Here is a 22185-nt window from a genome sequence, read left to right as displayed (position 1 = left end):
GGAACACTAATTTAATTACTTGTTAGCATTGATATCAAAGCCTATTATGAATTTAATGCAGTGAGTTCTGAGGAATCCACCTAAAAAACCTTGTTTTATGTATTGCTTCAGTTTTTACGTCTACATCCTGTGGGGTTGGTTCTACAGCTGAGATCCTTGTTAAAGACAATCTACCATTATGCAATTGAAGTGTTTGTGTTTTATTAAAAACAAGCCAATGATACTCTACCATATGATATGGGGCAGCCACATAAATGTGGAACAACTGTCTTGAAAGGGTGGATCAAGTTGTTCAGTATTTTTATTTTCTAGTCTCTCTGAATCTGAAAGGCTATATGGCATTTATTTTACCCTCAGGAGAGGAAAAATAAGTCTTCGCAGTTCTTGAAAGCTACTGTCCCGGGTTAGGCAGTCCTTACACTAATAGTTTGCTACCCAGAGAGGCAAAAATGTTCTTTTGCTGTGCATTGATGGTGTCTTCAACCAGTGAAAACTGCACAGCAGCAGCTTGGAAAGAAAAGCTGGGGAGATGTGCCTGAGGGATTTACTATGCAGCTCTTGGTATTCCCTTGATAAGAGCCCCCCCTGTCTTGAAGTTGAAATTAAAATGTAAATCCTAAAATAGGTGTAATTAGGGTACTTCCTTTAGACAATGTCTGGTGCAGGCAGCTTTAGTTTTGGGTGTGTGCAGGTTTCTTCAGTGTTTGAGCAGCGAATGAGGGAGGAGATGATTAACAATTAGCATATTGTTTTGGTGCTCTCCAAAGTTGGGACAAAAAACAGAACATGAGTTCTTTTTCCCCAGCAGTCCTGCTGCTAACAGTGTGTAAATCTGATGACTTCTAAATGTACAGAATTACTGCTCCAGTAATGCATTGGTATTAAAATGAGCAGAAGGTTCTGGTGTGGATCTTTCTGTATTTTGTGTGGCATTTTGCAGAGTTGAAATGGAAAAGTCCTGGGATATCTTGCCTTGGCAGGGGCTGCCATGGGCCTGCCAAAGTGCTAAAGACCTCTGTGAATTGGGTTGCAAGGTGGCTTGCCTTAGCTAGGAGTCTTTGTCTCTGCTGAGCTTGGGTTAGTCCTTGAAAGAAGCATATTTTGCAAACATTGAAAGTGGTAACACAGGCACAATAACCTCATTTTTGTCAGGGAGCTGGAGTTAGTTCTAACGCTGTGTGGAACTTCCTGGAGGCCTGAGCATGTATGAAGCAATAGGGAGAGTTTTGGTTGGAATGGGCCTGGGGAAGCAGGCTGGGACTCACTCCCAGCTGGAAGCTGAGTGACTGTGGTGTTATTCTTCGGTGTTGGGGTTTTGGCACCTGCTTTCACACTAAATCAGCTGTTGAGAATGTTGTAAAGGTCTGTAAAATGTCCCTGTAGAGGTGCTTAGGCTCTCTGTATATGTCTGACAACTTTAGGCTTCTTTTTATTTTTCCTTTCTTATCTTTTTCCCCCCAGTGTAGTGTAGGGTATGTTAATGACAAAATAGTTTCAAGACTTCAGATTTATAACCAAATAATAGTAGTAATTATTGTTTACAATATTACTTTTGTAGGGAATGTCATGAAGTACTTACTGAGATATGTCATACAGACATTCATGGTCTAAAGAGGTCTTAAATGGTCTTGAGTTTTATGGCTAAGGCTAGCATACCTTTTCAATCGAGAAAAAGGCCTCTTTCAGCCTAGCTTTTTAAAAGTGTTATGAAGGGGTGTTGTGTGTGATTTAATCATGGTCCTGTACATTGATGTTTACTTTGATGGCTCAGAGACATAAATCATATTATAGCAGTGCTTTAAAATAGTGCTTTTTCACATTGTCTAGCTTAATATATTAACTAGGGAGGCAAAAAGCAAAGCAGATGTTTGTTTTCCTTTTTCCATACTGAAAAAACTGTTGTTCAATTTTGGTTTTGCCATGTAGATTTTTTATGGTGACAACTGGTGAAATCATGCTGTTAGTCAGCTGGAAAAGTGCATCTTTATAAAATGTCATTTGATATACTGGAAAATGCTTGGCTGGGCTAATGCTGACATTTATTCTAAGCAAATAGATACTGCAGTTTCCTGGAGTCATATAATGGTCTACTTTAAGTCCTGTATTTGTGAATCTTGAGCTATGACTCAGGGATTTAATTTTTTTTTTTCCATTTGGGGAAGAGACTAAAATAAAGATGATTTTCTACAAGTGTCCAATCCTGAATCTGACGATTTTGTAGAGAATTACTGCATTTCTGTGAAACTTTAAAACCAACTCAGTTATTTACTACAGAATTAGTCCTGCTTCATAATGCCATTTTTTTTATTAGAAAAATTCTTCAGGAAGTTTTTTTCCCCCCCAAAGTGCTATGGATATTAAAATTTTCTTACAGAACTGATTTGCATTGCTGTGAAGTTCCCCAAGGATATTCCATACATTGATCCTTTTATTGATTTTCAGTAAACTTTTCATTGTACATCCTACTCATAAAACTGTTTATACATGTGCATGTCTATGTGTGCACATATATGACTCCACTGAGCTGAATGGAACTTAATATACAAATACTACTGGAGTCTAATACTTGGACTGTGTTAAACAGAAACAGTGTCAACAGTAGGGATGTGACAGCCAATACATGAGAGCTGTCACCTGGACAGTTTTCAAGTGAAATATGTTTTACCAGCAGTCAACACTACATCATTCAGTTTTGCAATCATTTCAGTTCAGCACTGATGTGCATGAATGACTAAACCCTTCTGCATACTACATTCACATGCCAGGGCTATAGCTCCTGCACATACAGAAAAACTATAAATAGGAAGCTTTTCATACGACAGCAATGACTTACACAATAAGAATAATGTAGTGCTATGCCGAGGAAACAAATTGTAAAGAACATCTGTGGATAGTCTGTGAGAAATATGGTGTGTAATAAAGTATATGTAATCTCTCTCAGTTCAGTAGAAAACTCTAAAATGTAAAGAATGATAGAATAACCTGTACATGTCTTTTGAAATATGAACATTCATATTATAACAATCTTTATGATCAACTGACAAGAAAAGAACTATTAAATAATCTTATTAGAGTCCTGTTTTGCCCTACTTGCCAAGCTGAGATGATTTCTACAGTATATATTGATAAGTATGCCCCTTAGTCCTTTTCCCTCAGTTGCTTGGTTGCATGAATCATAACTGTGAGAACCTTAGATGGAATAAATAGGTTTTGTTTCTTGTTCTGTGAAGGGGAAGGTTCTGTGTTCTACTTCCTGTTGCAGGAGAGGCTGATGTCAGGTCTGGTTGTGAGGCTCAGGTTCTTGATTGAATCATGCCACAACCGGGCCAGGAGACACTTGAGAGACAGAGTCAGAGAAGTGGGTATTTGCTTTATTCGGCGCGCCGGGTGTGTGGGGATCGCTCCTCCAAACACACACACCGGTGCTCCCTACAACACAGTATTAAGGGTTAAGTTATGAATATTCATCACATTCCGTGGGACAGGTGTGGTTATACAAATTAGTTCTCGGAAGTCATTAGCATACGGGTCATGCATGCGCTGTGTTTCCTGGTGGTCGCGCTGAGGAAGATCTCTCCTCTTCCTCGGGGGTCTTTTCTGATGAAGACCAGTAGTCATCCTCTCATGAACTTTTCACCTTTCTCCCTGGGCATGTGTAGTCCTTTGAGGAATGATTCAGCAGTCTCTGAGATGATCCTTGTCCCCTCTATCTTGACAAGATTAGGGTGAATTCGGCTTCTCAGGCTTTGTAATCAACATCTTCTGTCTGAACTAACATTTGCTGTCTCCCAATAGTTAACTTGTGCTTACATGAGTTAGTTATTGACTGCCCCTTCTTCATGATTGCCAGCTTTACTCTCCTTAAGGAAGGGAGCTGTCATGCACGATTTTACCAAGGGCCCTGGACAGCAGATCGAGTCTGGGATTTCACTATGAATTCAATAGGAGAGCAGGAATAAAGGATAGAAAATGGTGATGTGTAATCTAGAGCCTGTTTGATTCACTGAAAAGAAACATGTATTATCATCTTCCATTGAAAGAGTTTCCAAAGGCAGATTAAATATTGTGGGAAGTTGTTGTCTCCTACTGAGACATTCTTTACCTAAAATCCTCATAAGAATTAAAGGCTGCTTTATATTCAGTTGGTAAAGTTAGTGCAGCACCCATTTGGTAACAAACCAATAGCTTTCATTTATTCTCTACAAAGCTTGTGAGAAGGACAGTAGTAACTTGGATATGATTGTTAATGTTCTTTCTGTAATTTTCTAGACTGTCCTACAAGTGAGCAGCATAGAGACCTTGCTAAAAATTATGGCTTAATTACTGATGTATTGGGATTTATGAAGGGATTCCTTGCAGAGCAAGTGTAACCGATAACAAAATCAGTGGCCTGCCAGCTTTAGATGCTTTTTTTAAAGGAAGAAAGTGCAGATCCTTCAGTGTCACTTGTACATTATTTCATGTATTGTATGGTGACTTTTGGGAAGGATGAGGGAGACATCCTACCTGTTTGGACCATGAACAAAAGTTGGCAAATTAATCTAAAAACATAGATCTGTGAATATGCATGCAGGTGAGCATTCATGTGAGTTTTGTTCTGTACTCATTTGTCGGCGATTGAATAACAGACCCAGACCGGCAAGGAATCTGAATCACTTATTCAAAGGAGTGAGTTGGTTTTATACACTTTTCCAAGGCACAGTATTTCCTTATATGGCGTGACCTATCCCATGTTGCCACATCAGCAACACTTTCTCAATGTCCTTCTATGGGGTGATCACTCGCTGTTCACTCATCTGTCAGCTCCCGGCAGGCTCCTCTCCATAGGGGTCTGCCGTGTTTCACTTCCTCCCCCCAGGGTCCGGTGGAGACAAGCCTCTCCGTACCGCCATGTGCTCCTTTGTTCTGCCGTGTGCCTCTGCTGGCAGGTTTTACAGCTCACAACCCAATTCTACCTTGTAATTCCCCATACTCATTCAAGGAGCAGAGAGAGAGAGATTAGTTTGTGCTGGGTCTGAAACTGCAGTGTTTCAAAGGTAACCAACGTTTCTATTCACTCTTTCTTTGTATGGTATTCTACAGACTTGATAGGACAACAGTTAAGCCTGGACTGTAATCTCCGGAAATCTTATTTTGAGAGTTATTTTCCAGTAAAACAGCTAGCATGCTTTATAAATCTTGATGTGCTACTGGAAGGTCACCTGCTTAAACACCACCAATCAGTATTTACTTTTTAGGTATAAGTGAAATCTGTGCCTGAATTACGAATTGTTAGACGTTAGGGATTTTTTAGTTACTGTATCAAAGTTTCATTTTGGCATTTTCCAGTCAAAGACAAAATCTGGTTTTGGGTGTTTTTTTTCCAGTTTTGGTTGAGGCCATTCTCCTTTAGCAAAAAACAGATATCTTGTGGCATCAGTGCATGCCTGTGAGGTCCCAGCCTGTTCATTAGGGATAACAAGGAGTCTGTGCTTGTTGACTGTTGCACGGTTAGCACCTGAAGTGTGGTTATTCCCTTTCCTGCTCTTTAAACAGTGCATACCCTGCTGTGGCACTGTCGTCAGAGCTGTCAAGCCTTTGGGGCAAAACTCATCCTTTGCTCAGAACAGCCTCTGTTAGGAGAGAATCTGTGGGTATAAATTTCAAAATTTTAGGTATATTATAAAAAAGGCAGGTTTCAGTCTGCTCTGAAACTGGCTCCTAAATATGAAGGGAGAACTATGTTGATGCCAAGGGATCTACAGAGGAAAGGAATGCTTGAACTGAGCATTTTGTCTGTGTTCTGTGGTCCTAGACTCCACTGTTATGTCTGAAGTAGGTGGTTGTGTGTCTTTGTTGTGTGCGTCTTTGTCCCTTTGGTTGGACTGACAGTTGCCAGTGAATGCTTATAGAAGTGGCAGCCACCTCCTCTGCCCTGCCTCCTGAACTAGTGTGGGCAGGCAGGGGAGTGCTGCCTTTTAGGAGAAACAGCACTTCATAGTCCCTCTGTCCTCCAAAGATGTCTGGGTGATTTGTTATTTCCTTCATGGTTTTGATCTCAAGAGTATTATTTTGGTGCAGGTTCTTAAAGCCCTAATGCTGTTCCCACATGCATTGGTGATAACACCGTGCATTGTCCAGGTGCCTATACAGACTTCTGATTCATAAATGTTCATTAGTTTGTATCATGAATATTAATCCCATAAGCCAGCTCCAATCAGCAGCTGAATTGGGGCCAGGTTCAGGGGGGGAACCACGTCTCTTTGAGTGCAGAGCACATAGAGGAGAAAAGGGCAGGTCTCAAATCAGCGTGTCATTCAATTATTTTGGTTTTCTTGAGGCCTTGAGCAATGCAATGCAGGTTTTTCAAAGATGACATCACAAAATACTGGGATATGCTGCCAAATCCATGTGGGTGGAGAAAAAAAGGAGGTGTTACTGACTTTATAAACACTTGTGCTTCTGTTCTCAAGAAAGGAAGAAAAAAAGGAACAGACTTTCCCAGTGGTTCTCTGAGAATGTAAATGCCACAAAAGTATTTTGGTTAACGGCAGAAATGGCATTTCCTGTGCTGTCTTTATTGCTCAATTGCCTTGTCCTAGTTACATAAGTTGTATTTTATCAACTGGAGCATATGCATAGAAAACCAGTTGGAGAACTCTACAAGTCGTTCATCACTTTCTCACAATTTCCAGCTGAATTACTCATACTCACAGTTGCTGTGAAAAGAGTGCTCAGGTATCTGCATCAAAGCATTGAAGTTGCACCCTTTCACCTGTAAACTAAATATTTTTTGCCTTATATTTAATGATCTATAGGTAGAAAACTTGAAAATTAGCACAAACATCCATAATTTTCCACAGAGGCAAATCTCAAAAGTTTTTAGCAGTTATGCTGCTTTTTTCATCCTTGATGAAACCTTATTTCTTGTAGTGGTTGGAGAGAAATTAATTTTCACACTTATATTTATGCCTTATATGGTGAGGGATGCTTGTCACCAGCCTACATAAACCATTTGCTTTACAACAGTATATTGATCTGCCCAACATAATGTTTTATTTAGGTAACCAAATCTAAAGAAGATTCTTTTTATCAAGAGATTCTATGTGTAGAAAATTAATTATGACAGATGTGTAAGTAATGTTCAGATAATTTTGAATTCTTTAAAAGAGGACAGTGACTTTTTAAATATTTGGCAGTGCACAGTGTGGCCTGGAAGTAGAGACTGTCTATGGCTGTTCACTTTGATTCATAGGAGAAGAGGCTTAGAACTGCCAGGACTCATAGAACTGTTTGGTTGCTCTCCATTCTGGTCCTCTTGCTAGGCTGATATAAGATGGCCCTCTAAAGATGCTGTGTAGTTTTTATTAATCTTGTTATCAAGTGCACTCTACATTAAAAGAGTGCTTTGCTGTTCAGTGCTCTGAGATGCTGCAGAGCTGGGGCAACATTATTTGAAATAGTAATGACCAACTCAGTTCCAAGCAATCAAAGGAAGGAGATATTGGAAGAAAACAAACTAAAAAATCTAGCCCCAAATGGAGCTGAGGACACAGTGTTTAGAATAGCAGAAATGTGGGAATCCGTGAGGCTCACCTTATATTGCATGTCTCTGTAAGAGCAGGGATTTAAATTGTGTAGTGACTTTTAGCAAATTGGAATGTGAATGGAGGAACATACTTGGTTTTGCCTCTTTTCGCAAGCCTGACCTGAACCTGCTTGCTGGTGGAAGCTGTTAGCTATGGAGCTGTTGATCCCAGCAGCAAAACCAGCCTGTTGTACTAATCATTGAAGCAGGTATTGGGACTTCTAGGTCTTGTTTGCTTAAATTGGCCTAGTAGTGCCTTTCAGTTAGTGGCACTAGGGTGAATAATATAGTCAAGATTTGTCTTGGTATCTTCATTGTAAGCCGTTGGTCTTAAAATGTAAGTTATTAAATTACTGTAGATGAAACACCAAAGAGATTGGTCCTTGAGTCCCTTGGCGATTGTGGAATTGCAGATTAAGTCCTCACAATTTACTTAATCAAAGGATGTATTTATTTTTTCAGAAAACATTCTCTTGTGAGAAAAGTTCATGGAGTGGCTGATTGGAACAGAGGTACAGCTGAGACTCTCAGCTTCCTTCCGAGAGTAGCAAGCTCCTTTTGTGCATTTCTTTAGCAGCTTTCTATGATGTACTGATATGTAACGACTTGACTTTACTTTTTTGAACCTCTGTCAGGGAGAGATGGGCCCAAAACTCCTCAGCACTCACTATGGAGTAAAACTACTGTGCTGACACAGTGCCTCATAGATAATGTGGCTTGCTCCCAGTTTTCAACATGCTCTTCTTTGTTCTTCTCATTATAATTAATGCTGCAGGAGATATTTTTGTTAATGTTACTTGTCTTTCAAACCAAAAATTTCTACTCTTTTGTGATATGTCATATCATAAGGTGATACATCTCTAAGTTCATTGGATCTCTGATGTCAACAACAGTTTGTATAGTTCAGATTGTAGAACAGCTTTAGAGCATGGCATCTTTCCTGCTAGTCTGAAAAATCTAGATCCTCAAAGAAAATGAGTACAAGTGTTTGGCCCTTCTCTGAAGTGATCTGTTGCATTCCACATGCTTGCAGGTGTGGATGTAGGGGCCAAAACCTATAAGGCTGGTATTTTCAAAAGGATCTGAGTGAAATGTAGTGGGAATTGGGATGCATACAAGTCCTGAATTTCTTTTTACACAGGCCCATTAAATCATGTGCAGCTCATGGCGGCTGGCTACTGCCCATGCAATTTGTTCCCTCATATGTAATCTAAGTCAAATGTTCCCTTTCTGAGCAGCTCAGTGTCTGAGTAGGTGACTGCATGGAGCTGTTTGAGGTAGACATTCAGGCTGCCCAGGTGCCACCTGGCTGAGGAACCTGTTGTCCTCCTCCCAGTTGTGCCAGAGGACTTTGGCCTTGATGTTGATGTCCTCATTCCCTCCATGCAGTTTAAATAAGACCAAAGAAGATAAAAACTCTTAGGTCTTGAGTACAGGAACAACGTTCCTCTTCAAAAAGTGTGTAATTATTTCAGCTCATGAGATGGAATGAGGAAAAAGGCTTTAGTGGTCATAGTTAAGTTTTTGTTTTGAGAGAAAGAGAACATGTGAACTTGTTGCTCAGTTTACTTTTCCTAATGCTCATTAAATTTATCTTCAGTGTATTTTCATTATGTTCACGTTATCTAATGAGCTTGCAATGACTCCTTCTCTTTTTTCACCCCCTGTTCTCATCTCTGCTATCACCATGAAAATAAGCATTCTGTAGAAATGGGTTTTGCTGCTCTAAATGGAGTTCTTTTTAATAAATTTGATTCAGTGTCTAAAACCAGAAAAGTCATGGTTTGTCTCCTGGATCAGGTGACTGTAGTGATGAAGACCAGCTAACACAGGAGCTTTTGTTTTGTTCTTGGAGACAAGTAGTTTTTCTGACAAAGGATATGCAACTTTAGAAAATCAGGAATTACAACTACTTTGACATCTGGTGTCAACCAAAAAAACTGAGTGTGCTCAAGTATCAGAATTCTTTTTTTTGGTGGTTAAGACTGTGTTTCCATCATAAGGGCTTTTAGTATCTTTAGGGATTACAGGATAATAGTAACTTGGCAATTAAAGAAAAAAGAAAAATTTGCCAATTGAAAGTTGGCTTCAGATATATTCCCCTGAGTAGATTTCTTTAACCATATCATAACAAAAAAAAAATTGTTATATTTAGATTATATCAGATAAAAAAATTCCTAGCAGTCTGTCATCTGGGGTTGGATCTCTGTGGTGAGAACTGCCATCTCAAAAGGTGAAATTCAGTTTTGCTGTTGCCACTTGAAATTTTACTTTTTAAAATGCCTGTTTTGTTTTGTTGTTATTGTTTTCATAAAGCATGCTTAGCCTTCCTGTAGTTGCAAACAATCTGTGTGTCTCCAAATTCTAGCTCTGCTGCAAGTGCTGGGAAGTGAGGCTCCTGGGTCGTGTTGGTAAGTCCTGGCACGCATCTGTCTGCCCCGCTAGAGACACAGGTATGTTTAAGGTTGTGTCCCTGCATGCCATGGCTGTTAGTGAGGGCTAGCTTCTTCATCACACAGCATGCTGCGACAGTGCCATATGGATGCATGTTTATGGATACAGATCGTGATCCCCGCAGTGTGCTCTGGAAAGAGCCATTCTGGTTCCACTGGAGTGCTTTAAAAAGGAGTGGATTGCTCTGGGAAGCCGTGACTCCATTGTGTTTCTGCACGCCTTCCATTCCCCCTTCTTCCTTTGCCTTCAGTAGAACCAATGCCTTGCATGAAACCCAAGTGATTTTCAGGAAGTCATTCCAGTCTGCTTTGCAATAATTCTCTCTTTGAGTGAATTTATTTGGCAAATTAGCAATAGTGTCTGGCATACTGCATGCACAGTTTCCTGAAGGGAAAAAAAAAAAAAAAGAATTTAATATGAAGAGTTAGTTTACGTGTCTCTGTTTTGAAAATGAATTTTTGTCCTGTTCTGGAAGCTGAATGAATAGTCTTAGAAGCACAGAGGAACAGGAGTAGTAAACATGCAGCTTCAGTGCAACACTTGAGATACTGCCCTATGGAGAGGCAGACCTGGAGACTCCAGCCTAGCACTTTGGGGTGGAGTTGCTGAAACAATCCTCTCTAAATAACAGATCTTAGTGTTTGTTTTGCTGTTTTTGAATAAGTTGTGAATCCTTGTTTGCATTATTCATCAGGCCTCAAAGATGGAGAAATAGCATTTAATGAACTCATGCACAAATATTTTTCCATCAATAACTGAATCAATTCCTGGAGGGCGAGCATATGTTTCCATTTGAGGCGTGTGACCATTCAGACCTTTGCATCTTTGCTGATGCTACCACTGAAGAGGCCAGCTGTGTGGATAATGGATCTTGTTACCCAGCTTTCTGTCTCTCAGCAGCTGGATTGCACCATCATGGAATTTCATGCAGGCTATTTGCATGAGGGTTGGGTGAAGCAGCACAGTGAGTGAGGCCTAGGGAAAGCTATTGCAGATAGGCAGTGCGGTAATACCTCCCAAAATAATATTTTTTTGTTTGTCCACTTCTTGGAGCTCTTGTGCTTGTGGCAGAGGTTACTGCTTCAGCCACTGATGCCCGTTCCTGGCTGAGACAACTGTGCTGCAGGCTCTCTCTCCCAGTCTGGTGATCTGAGTAACTGTGCTACCTTAGCTTGGTTCAACAAATTCCTGTAAGTAGCTGGATTGACAGCTTGTGGGGAAGCAGCCCCAGTAGGAGATAGTGTGTTTATGGTGGCTGGGGAGTAGTAACTGGAGAGCTACCAATGCATTTTCTTTTGTAGGCAGTATGGGAAGGCCAGATTTGTGTTTATTTTTTTAAAATCTTTCTTGCAGTTTAAAAGCAGCTCTCTGTTTAGGGTAAGTGTTTGCATTTGAGCCTTTGGAACTGCTTGTGATCAGAGGCACTAGCAGCACCTGCAAGTGGACACCTTAGCTAATGCTTGGTCCCTTTGCAGTTTCGTGACATCTTGGGAAGGGAGTTTAAAAGACTTGGAGAAACTGGTGGGGATGAGTGGGTGAATTGAAAACAAAATCGTTTGGTCCAACCTGTAATTGCAGGAAGATGTGTTCCTTTGTTTTGTAGACAGAGTACTTTCAGGGCTTTGCCCTTGCTGGCTAGGATTACATGGGCCATGTGACAATCAAGGGCGTTCTCTGCTGCTATAGACCTGTGGTAATTTATAACTGGATGGGTCATTTAATTTCTTGCTGGCAGGTTAGGAATTTTTCCTGTAGTTTTGTACCCTCTCTTGTTACTAGGTCTTTGCAGATTTAGCCTTGACTTGCGTCTATGCCGGAGATGAGATGCTTGCTGGCAGCAGCTGCATAGTTTGTGTGTGCAGGTTTGAGTGGTTGTCCTGAAAAGTCTGATAGAATTAGATGGAGTTCTTAGATTTCACTCTCTGACCAAAAGATGACAGTGATTTGCTTAAAGATATCGTGGCTGCTTAATTACATCCTTTATTTTTAGAGGATTCCAGTCACTTCAGATGAGGGATCATAAATATCTAAAATGTGTTCCTTTTACAGAATTTTATTTAACTAAATGGATTGCATGACACTAGACTGTAGCGGTGCAGGTGGCTGCAGCTACTCTTTGTCCTGAGGAGAACTCAGACAACCAGCTGTGGTGGTTATCGACCCAAGTTTAGCATGTAACTTTGCAGTCATGGTGAGAACCCATGATTCCCTTGTTTTGCCTTTTGCATGTTTTCCCCTGATGGGTTAATATTTTGTCGTCTTGTTTTATGTATGAAGTTATGTATATTCATCTTCCTTCTTTATATGTATTAGTTCTAGAAAGTTCCTTGTTCCTTGACGCCCCATTGGATCCTTCCCTGAGTCCCTCCTATGTGTTGTTCCCATTGGTTCCCTTCCTGTCAATCCCACCTGCTTGTCTCTATCCCATTGGCTCAGATCCCTTTCCCCAACTATTCTGTACCCAGTGTAAGATCCCTAGACCCTCCCAGCAATTGGCCTCTTTGTCCCTGTCTTTTCATGGGGAATAAGCCTGCGTGGAACACATACGGAGAGTTCCCTCTCTTTACTTCTTTGCCTTTGCCTGCGTGCCTGCTTAAAAGCAACAGGAAGATATAGCCCCTTTTGGGTGAGGAGCTCTAACCCATTTTCATTGTGTGTTGGGCACTGAGTGCTGCCTTCCAGAGGGGTTTCAGTGTTGACCTCCGGGCTTCTTTGTGTCGGCATGCGAGGGGTAAAACCCCCTTCTGCCAGCTCCCAGTGGCTGGAAACCCCTCCACTAGACCAACCTCTCCAGCCATTGAGACACTTTTGCTGCACAGAGACTCAAGTTTGTTTTCAGAAGCTAGTGAGGGTTTTCTCTTTCACTCAGGCTCAGTTTTCTGAGTCGTTCAGTGAAGTTTTAGTATGTTTTCTTCTTGGTAGGGAGTCTGATCACTGAGAGTTCAAATGATTGCTCCTTTTTGTGTGAGAAATACAGTCTGTCACAGCAAGCAGCGGTGGATAGACGTGAACTCCACATGTGCCACTGCATTTCTGGGAAATGCCGTAACAGTGGTATAATGTGTCATTGGGAGCCACTGTGCTATTTCCTAGTAAGATTTAGCTCTAAGCTGGAGTTGTAGCCATAAAATACTTTTGTTCAGATGTAATACATCGCATCATGGTGTTTCTTGCTTTCCAGACAGAGGAAAAGCGTTGAATCTCCAAAACATAATGGGAACAGAGGTCTCACTGCAAAGTAAGTTAAGAGCAAAGGTTTGACAAAGTAAATCAGAATTTCTGGTAAGCATCTTATCTTATATCTGATTTTGGGAGTGCCACTCTGCAGAATTGTAGTGCTTTCCTGTCTCAGTTGCACACAGGTGCATTGTTTTTTAGCTGAAAAGTGCTACAATCCACCCTTCAGACAGGTGAGCTCTGGAATCACAGCTAAGTATGAGTAGGGCATAGTATGGCCAGTTTGAGGTTCTCCAGTGTAAAAACAACATTGTTGTGTACTGGAATTAGTCCAATGGGTGATTAAGGGGACAACAAGGTTTGAGGAGAAACACAGAGGGAAATGTTTTTCTTCCATCTGGAAATGTTTTTCTTCCATCTGCCAAGAGGGGAGGTTATGGAGGAGTTTCAATGCTGCCTTTAGCTACCTTGTGGGTAGAGAGGGTATTAGGTGCTGCCAAACTCTTCTTGAAGTGCACTATGAAGGAGCCAGGGCAAAGGATACAAGTTGAAACAGGTAAATTCCAGGTAGATACAAGAAAAACTTTTGTATCATGAAGGTGGTCAAACATTGGAACAGAGACTCTGGGTGGTTGTAGACTCTTCAGTCCTGGAGGTATTTTGAAGCTCAATTGGATGAGGTCTGGGTGAACTGCTTGAGACAGATGCATAGACAAGAGACCTCAAGAGGCTCCTCCAGCCTGTGTCATTCTGTGATTCTAGATCTGTGTGAAGACTGTGGCCTCTTGAATGGAAACTGATGAGGAGGATCAGATGTGCTTGAGAGTAGTCAGCTCTTGTGTGACCTATGGGTTGAGTTCTAGCATTGACTTTGAGTGTTACAGATACAGTAAAGCAGGTGTGCAAGTCCTTCTCCCATATCAGCTCATGCTCTGCTGGCGTTCTGGTTTGGAGGGTTTGCTGTAAGGTGTTGAACAATAATTTCGTGTAGATATGGTGGAGTTGCGAAGAACAGCAAAGGAACATCAGTGGATATACAAAACTAGCTTTCCAAAGCAGACTAGTTTTTTCCACTCCTATATTTGTATACCCTAGCTGCTTATTAAAAGGAACTCTTCTATGTGATGTTCCTGGCCCGGCAAAGAGTCTATTTTAAGTGACAGAGAAGGAGCTGTATTGTTTTTCCTGAAGAGAGAGGGCACAGAGGCCCAAATGGGTCATCGGAAGTTCATAGCAAAGATAGGAAGAGGGTGGTTTTGTTCACAACACTTAACAATTCAGCTGCTGAACAACCACATGACCCATGGACAATTCATGGTCAAACCAGCTGATTCTGCACAGCAGCTATTCTCTCTGAGTATCAGAATGTGCCCACTGATTGTAGGTTGCATTTTTCCTGCTCCAGCTAGTCTGTGGGTGACAAATGTTTTTACTAAGTTCAAGCTGCTGGCTGTTGTTATTACTTGTGCCAAGGTTAAATGTCTTCTGCCTGGTTAAGACTGACTTTTATGAGGTGGAGTGTGGAAAGTGAATGAACCTGGGAGAAAAACAGGAGCAACACCAGCTTCTGGTTTGCATCTCAGTACCACCTTGGGAATCTGCTATGGAAATGCTTAGACTAAAAAATGTGTTTCTTTAATTATTGAAAACATCTTTCATAAGCTCTTAAAAAGTGTTTGAGATAAACAGCACCTATCATTTGTGGCTAATATCAGACTATTAGTAAGATTTCTTGCTTTCACAGTGATCTCTTCATTCCAGTGCATTACTGGGCTTGGGCTCTCTGAGCCCTGCACAGTATCCCTTAGCAAATGTGTATGGCTTGGGAATATATGAACTTCGTATTTGTGTAACCATCACTCTAACAGCAGAATTTCACTGACCTCTGAAATTTTATCTGGTAGGTTCTGATCAGACAAAATTAATCAGTATAATTTCTCTGGTGCTGAAAGCTTCACATGTACTGCAAAATGGAGTGTGAGAAAATCTACCATAATGTATTTCCTGAACAAATCTTGTTGCTTCTCTGTCTTGGAGAAGGATCATAATGATGATTCTCTAGATACATTTGCTTTCCATCTGTCTTGGTGAATGAGAAAGGGAGATGGAGTAGGAAATCTAAACTTTGCTTTAGAGGTCTTACAGGCACCATTGCCTATAAGGCAGTATGTTGTTTAACAACTCAGGGGCTGTTTGCTTAAACTACAGGAATTGAGCTAGGACCACTTTACTTTTCACTAATAGTATGTTCTTGGGGAGTAAAATGTTTGTTTGTATCTACTGTCCCAGTGTTATTACTATACAGTGAGGGTTGGTAAGTCTTTTGCATTTTTATTTAGTAGGTGGATCACACACAGACAAAGAAACATTGAAGAAGCAAACCAAAGCCAGCTAAACCAACAAGAAAATGAACAAAACATCTGTGTCTGGGTAGAGATGTTTAATTAGTTCTCCCCTGTGGTCTCTTTCCTATCCTGCTAACATTGCTTTGGTCAGTATCAAAAATACATACTTTGGGGTTTCCCAAATATGTAGTATTTGCGTATTGACCCAGACAGCAGCTGTGGTGTGTGATTTGCTTGTGTGGGAGGAGGAATTGGGAGGTTTGGGAGGTGCTTGTGTATTGGAATCTCAACCTTCACCTCTCTGTCCTCCCTGCAGGAACAGCTGGGAGCTGTGCTGCTCCCCTTGAGAGATCAGGGGTGTGTTTGGTGTCTTTAAATCAGAAAGTCTTCAGAAGTTCTTACAGTATTTCTGATGCAGCATGACTCAGATGAGGTCCTGATTTCATCTGTAGCTCCATGACATGTCTGGTATGAAAAAAATTGTCTGATAGCATTTTATTTTCATACTTGGCGAGTTGTTGCATACCACTAATCTTCTCTCAACAGGATGATAAGTTTATTTCTATTGATATATTAAGATACTAAATATAATACTATTACTATATTAAGATACAAAAAAACCAGTATACTACAGCCAGTAGAAGTGGTCTGTGAATGGTAAACAAAACATAATTTTTTAGTGTCATGATACTAAATGAATTGCATTTGCATGAAATAATCCTTCATTTGCTGTATTGCTGTTTCTGTTTTGCTGCTTCTTTCCTGCTATTAATTGCTTAGTTCAGCTATGGTAGCTTTGTTTCACTGCCTTTGTACTATGGGTGAGGTTTGTGTAGGAAATAATGAACAATGAGTGGAACTCATTGGCTTTAGGATTTTGTGTTTGCTTGCACAATTAAATATGTTCTAAAAGGCTGAAATCCCAAGTATATTATTGCTGCCACTATAAAGCCAGACATGCTGCTTACATGTTTAAATATCATTATTTAAGGCTGACTGAATGACAGGTTTCTTCCTCCATACTGGGTAAAAGTCTGAAAATATTAGGGTGTTTCTTACAAGAATGCCCTATAGAACTACTGATTGCTTAGATTTACAGTCCTTTAGAATATTACTGATACCTTAAATAAACTGTGTGTCCGCACAGGTGAACATATATTCTGCTGATAAACATAGTTTTAGATTTTGATGTTCTTGACTAGGACTGACAGAACTGTGCCAAATATACATCCCAAGTTTGTGAGAAGATTTATTGTCCAAGGAGATAGGTAATTTTCTTTGGGCCTCTGTTATTCTGATTTTCTTGGAGCCATAATCCATGAAGCCAGTTGGGTTTAAGGGTATAAATGTTGTTGTAAATGAGACAATAATACAATTCCTGTGAGAAGCCTGGTGGTTAGTTGATGATCATTAATCAGTACTTTTTTTCTCGTTTCTAAACAGAGTGGAGAGCAAAGCAGAGTGTCCATCAAATGAGTACAGAAATTATTGTTAATCCTTCTGAAGTGCCTTCTGGTGGTAATGAAAACTGCATACACAATTAAAAAGAACCAAAAATAGTATTTGTCCAGATGAGAAGTCATGACGAAGAGATAAACAAGGCAACATTAATGGGCTGTCAGAACTGTCTATGCGCCAAAAGAACAGAGAATAAAATCAGTTTGGATTTCAGCAGCTAATTCAGGACAGAATGTCACTGAGGGCAGCAAGCCCCAAACTTTATCAGTATTTAGGGTGTGTTCTGATCTGTCCCAGGGCATTTATTTACTGTTTTTCTTACTGAAATTGAAGATGTTTTGCTCCTAAAGCAGAGCTTCCCCTTTTTTAATTCAGCCCTGTGGAAATCTTAGTATGTGCAAAGAGTTGTCGAGTGGAGTCTGTGGAGTTGCAGCAAGGCTGAGAAATGTTTGTGATGCTTGAAATTGGGGCTTAAGTTTTAATGTGGCTTAAGTGGATGCTGAAGCTAAGTGTCCTTGCTATAAAACTATTCATGCTGCAGCAGGAACTGTGTGTGTGCTGCAAGGGAGGCTGCCTAGGTTAGGCAGCATAATTATTTGTAGCAAGATGTTGTTCTGGACATCAGAGTAAGACAAGGATGGAGGAGAGCTGAACCCTGATTAATCCAGAGTTACAGCCATGCCCTGCTGTCCCCACACATTAGTAAAGTGTCTGCTCTCTGTTGTCCCCAACTTGAACATGTACTTCCCTTTAAGGAGAGCATCTGCCTTTCAAGGGCTGCAGAAGGTGGCTTCTCCCCTGAGCTGGTCTTGCTGTCGGTAGGGCTGGAAATGTAGGACTTTGGCTAATGGTACTTTTTAAGAAGTGGGTTGCAGCAGCTCCAGTGTTAATAGCAGAACTGTAAACTCTGCCCAAAATGACTGAGGACCAGGTGCGAGGTGTTTGTGTTAGCCTTGGTAGGTAATGAGCTATGATGTCGTACCAGCTGCTCACTACATTGTACCATACCCATTCTCTCAAATTAACCCTTGTGGTGCATTTTTCTACTGAAATAATTCCTTATCATAGTAATACTGTCCCTACCCAGCTCCGTGGGGTCCCGCGTGCCCCCACAGAAGCACAGGTGGGTTCAGTAATACAGTCGGTAGCAAAGAGTTGAGAAGGGCATTTGCGTGCGTTCCGCCAGGAGCATTTATTGCTGCTACACTGTCGAAGGTGGCAGAGGCAAATACGAGCATGATCCTGAAACTCACAGTTTTATCTAGGGTCGGGGAAAAGGTAGGACTAGGGAATGGGGACCAATGGGGAAGCTCTGGGGGAGTGATGAGGGGTGGGGAGTGACGAAGGGTAGAGGCTAACAGCCAACCGGGAAGTCCAAACTGGGATAGATTACCATCACAGAACAATGCATCCTGGGAGAAGCCTTTCTGGTCACCCTAACATGAAATGGTTCTTGTGGTACTAGGGACTTGTCTTACTGAAAACTCTCTGTCCTTGTAGTGTATGTTCACCGGCCACGACATCATAGGACCTGCAGTAGTTATTTCCCTTCTACATTGAAATTTTTCACTTTTTCCTTTATGGACTGTTCTGTTTATTGGGTTGGGTTTTCTTGCTATGATGTCTCCCTATTCCAGTGCCTTCTTTCCCACAGTGTTGGTTTTTTGGTCCCATACTGTTCAATAGTCCTGGCATTCCCACAGGCTGAGAACCATAGCACATATCTGGATGCTCCTGAAAAGAGAGGTCAAAGAGTAATAAATGATGCACAGTAGCCTAAATATGCCAGACAGCCCTGGACACCCAGTGCGGATATTTGTGATGTTATGATGTTTTAACCTATTGCAGGGTTTAATTAAATTTATGTCAGTCTAAAAGAGTTTATATTTTATATTCATTTGAAAGGGAGAATTCTTTTCCCCTTCAAACGCTGCATTGAGTTCCCCTTGATCTTTAAATCACAGACTTGCCTGAAACTGTTGACATCACCAGACGTACTATATGGTGGCAAACAAGGATGCTTTTTTTAAAATGTAAATCAGGCCAGATAGTTACATTTTAAGGGTGGGGAGAGAAAAGCAGTGAGACATCTGTTATTTAATCCCCTTATCATTGTTTTCATGGCAGTGGGAGCTAGATGAGAAGACAGCTTTGCAGGGAGGGCTAGTGAAAAGTTTTGTGCGTGACTGGGTTGTTGCTGGGCTTTGCTTTGCACTGCCACAGCTAGTTTTACTTGTGTACAGGCCACTTGGCTGTGTTTGGCCAAGACCACCTTCTAATCAAAAACAAACCAAGTTCCAAAGCTGGCATCGGTAGTGACAGACTCCCTTCCTGTACAGTGGAAGCAGAGCTCAGCAATATGCAGCAGATGTTGCCCACTGGATGACGGATGCATTTAAAATCAGTTGTAAAACTGGATTTGGGATTTCACAAGTTAAATTGAATAAGAACATGTGCTATTTTACGGTCTGTGGGCTTTAAGAGATAACTGTATTTTTGATAGAGTGAAGTTTTGTAAATGAATAAAAACCAAGTCTTGGAGCTCTGCTCTAAAAAATAGGACACTGCATTGCACCTGGTACTGGAAAGACAGGTTTAGTCATTGTTTTGTATATAAACTCCATGTGGGTGATCATGTGTACCTTCTTTGCTCTATGATGCAAAGATCCCTGATGTAGTCCAAGACCCAGAAGTGGGCATATAAATGGAGATGTAAAGACAATTAGGTTGTGAACAAATGTTGCACTGTTGCAGCTGTAGAGTTGCTGGGATGTCAAATGTGTTTTGGTTCTTGTGGTCAGAGCAGCCACCTTAGGATTCTGTCACACAGGACTCTGTTCTGGTCTATTCTGCTGCCAGAGTGACTTGGTGGCAGTGAGATGGCTGGGTACAGTTGTGGTAAGGGCTCTGAAAGCTGGGGGGTTACTTCGGTTGCATTTCAGACCCAACGTTTGAGGTCGTGTAGGTGCCAACATAGATTATATTGCAGTAGCACTGCTCCGCGTTTTTTTTCTTTTTCTTTTTCTTTGTTTTTCTTCTTTTAGTTTTGGAAGTGTATGCTGCATGTATGGGGAGAAGGCCAGACAAACATCAGTGTCAGTCATTTTTGGGAACTGAGAGTTGAAACAGTTTGTATGGGTACATTTTGAGGCTTTCTCTGAAATAACACCTAAAGTGAAATCAAACTTCATAAAGAGTAATATGCTGGGAAGACCATATTAAGGTGTAAACAGTGGCTGAAAAACGGCATTTGCAGTACACAATGCACTTCTCACCAAGGCCTTGAGGTGTGTCTTGGGGTGACCTTATGATGTGTATCCCATATCGCTGCCTATGCCTAGAAATTAATTATTGGCCTTTCTATGCCTCTGAACTGAGCCTGAGAGGGGGAAGAAAAAACTGAGCAAAACTTTCTCAAAGCAGTTTGAAACTTGTTCAAGGTCACATAAAGATAGCAGGTTTTTTTTCCAGCTGGGGGCAGGGGGGAGCGAGGAAGCACCCGGCTGGCAGTTTTTGCCAGTCAGTTTTTTGGCCAGTTTTTTTGGGCAGTTCCTTGTTCTCTGGAGAGAGGATGAGAGCTGAACTTTTCCTTCTCTGGAATTTCGGATTTTCTCCCTTTTCTACTGGACTGCCTGATTGCTGTAACATCAGAGCACATCGGGAGGACTTTCCACCGGAGACAGAGGGCCTGGCCCCGGCCCAAACCCCAGCTCCGAGGAGACCAAAGGGAGGACTCGAACACTTTCCCAGGTTTTTCCTCTACAGCGAGAGATTTTACCATTTAACATTATTTTCCTTTCCCGTGTGCTTGTTAAATAAATAGTTTTATCTTCTTCACTTTCCTTCGAGGAAAATTTATTTTTTTTTTTTCCCGAACCTGGTGGGGGGGAGGGGTGGTTGTGCCTTCTCTCAGAGTATATATATATTTCTAAATTTGGCCAAACCGGAACAAGGTGAAATGGTGGTGTGGCATTCTGCCACTACCTCTGTTTATTTTCAAGCATCTGTTGTTCCTTTTAAATATTTTGTGTCCTTTTGAAGTATCATTTTGATGATTCGGCGATAGGTGGAAATAAGATGCTGTAATATATTGTGGCTGCCTGAATGGTTGAGTGGCTGTGCTGATGGGAAAACGATGGAAGGATCAAGAAATTACTACTAAGTAAAATATCCCAGCTGTCCCAAGCACTGAGACTTATAGCATATGATAGAGACAAAAACCCTGTATGTTGCAGAAAAGCACAGAACATAAAAGAAGTAGCACTTAAATATATACAATATAAGGTAAGTAAACTTCTAAGAGATGTCTTTCCTCATATTGCTTCTCATTTGAGAATGGAAAGGAAAACTCTGATCAGGTTCACAGCTCTTCAGTGATTGCTTTGAGGAATATCTGGTTCTTTCTGCTGTATTATGTGGGTGGAGTGCCCTGCTTTGTTCTCATCTATTGCCAACCTGATAGAGACGCCATAAAAAAGAAGGTTGAGGAGATATTATGGACCATCTCTGCCACCCTACCGTTGTACTGCATAGAGATATTTTCCTTTATATTATTCTACTGTATAATATACTGAAAATTCTCATAGGAAAAAAAATCCCAACCAAAGTACTGACATCTTTTGTAGTTTCAAAGTATTCATTTGGGGAAGAGGGCATGGCAGTTGTCAAACATCCCTTTATGGTGAATTCAGTGGCCTCAAAACAAAGTGAGAAGAACAGAAGGAGTGAATAAAATGCCTTTCCCCAGAAGGCTGGTATTTGCAAAGGAAACTCCTGTAATGGTTTGAGCATAGAATCTCCATTTAAAACTGTGATATGTTTAAGAAAAGAAAGGGAGGGATTTCCACTGGGGAAACTCGAGATCTATGGAATAATTGCCAGGAATGGAATATAAACTAGAAAGCAAAGATCTACATTTGATCTGCACAAAACTGAAATAGTTAGGAATGTTTTCAGAGTTTGTCCTGTTATTACAGGAGATGATTTAGAAAATAATCTGAAATGTTTGTGTCTGATGGACAAGTTTCAAAAATAGTATTTTATAATTTATCTAGTAATAGAAATGCTTCTTTCTGCAGCAGCAGATACTAATGATTGGCTTCATTAAATGTTACCATATAGCATTGTTGCAGAAATTAATTTTAATTTTATGTACCATAATGAGGATGGCTTGAATATAAGTAA

General features: G+C 40.9%; 1 protein-coding gene across 44 annotated transcripts in view; it reads left to right on the top strand.

Moving 5' to 3' along the window:
* MAP2 (microtubule associated protein 2) overlaps window positions 1-22185 on the top strand; it is a 245487-nt gene that overhangs the window by 15268 nt on the left and 208034 nt on the right. For 38 of the 44 annotated variants that reach the window (XM_042021397.1, XM_042021403.1, XM_042021419.1 and 35 more), the window contains exon 2: window positions 9936-10020. The exons of 3 other annotated variants lie outside the window; for them this stretch is intronic. Coding sequence is in view for 5 of the 41 variants with exons in the window: in XM_042021411.1 (XP_041877345.1) it covers window positions 9936-10020 (85 nt within the window). In the remaining 36 variants the exon portion in view is untranslated. Of the gene's footprint in view, window positions 1-3285; window positions 3298-9935; window positions 10021-22185 lie in introns of those variants that run through there. 3 more of the 44 variants (XM_042021393.1, XM_042021398.1, XM_042021391.1) reach the window with 2 other exon arrangements.

This window comes from Corvus kubaryi, unplaced genomic scaffold (genome assembly GCF_017639235.1).
Source record: "Corvus kubaryi isolate FWS band 111438036 unplaced genomic scaffold, C.kubaryi_AGA036_p1.0 37142, whole genome shotgun sequence".
In the NCBI taxonomy this organism is placed as follows: domain Eukaryota; kingdom Metazoa; phylum Chordata; class Aves; order Passeriformes; family Corvidae; genus Corvus; species Corvus kubaryi.
The sequence above is the reverse complement of the archived record's forward strand: the minus strand, read 5'-3'. Positions and strand labels throughout refer to the sequence as shown.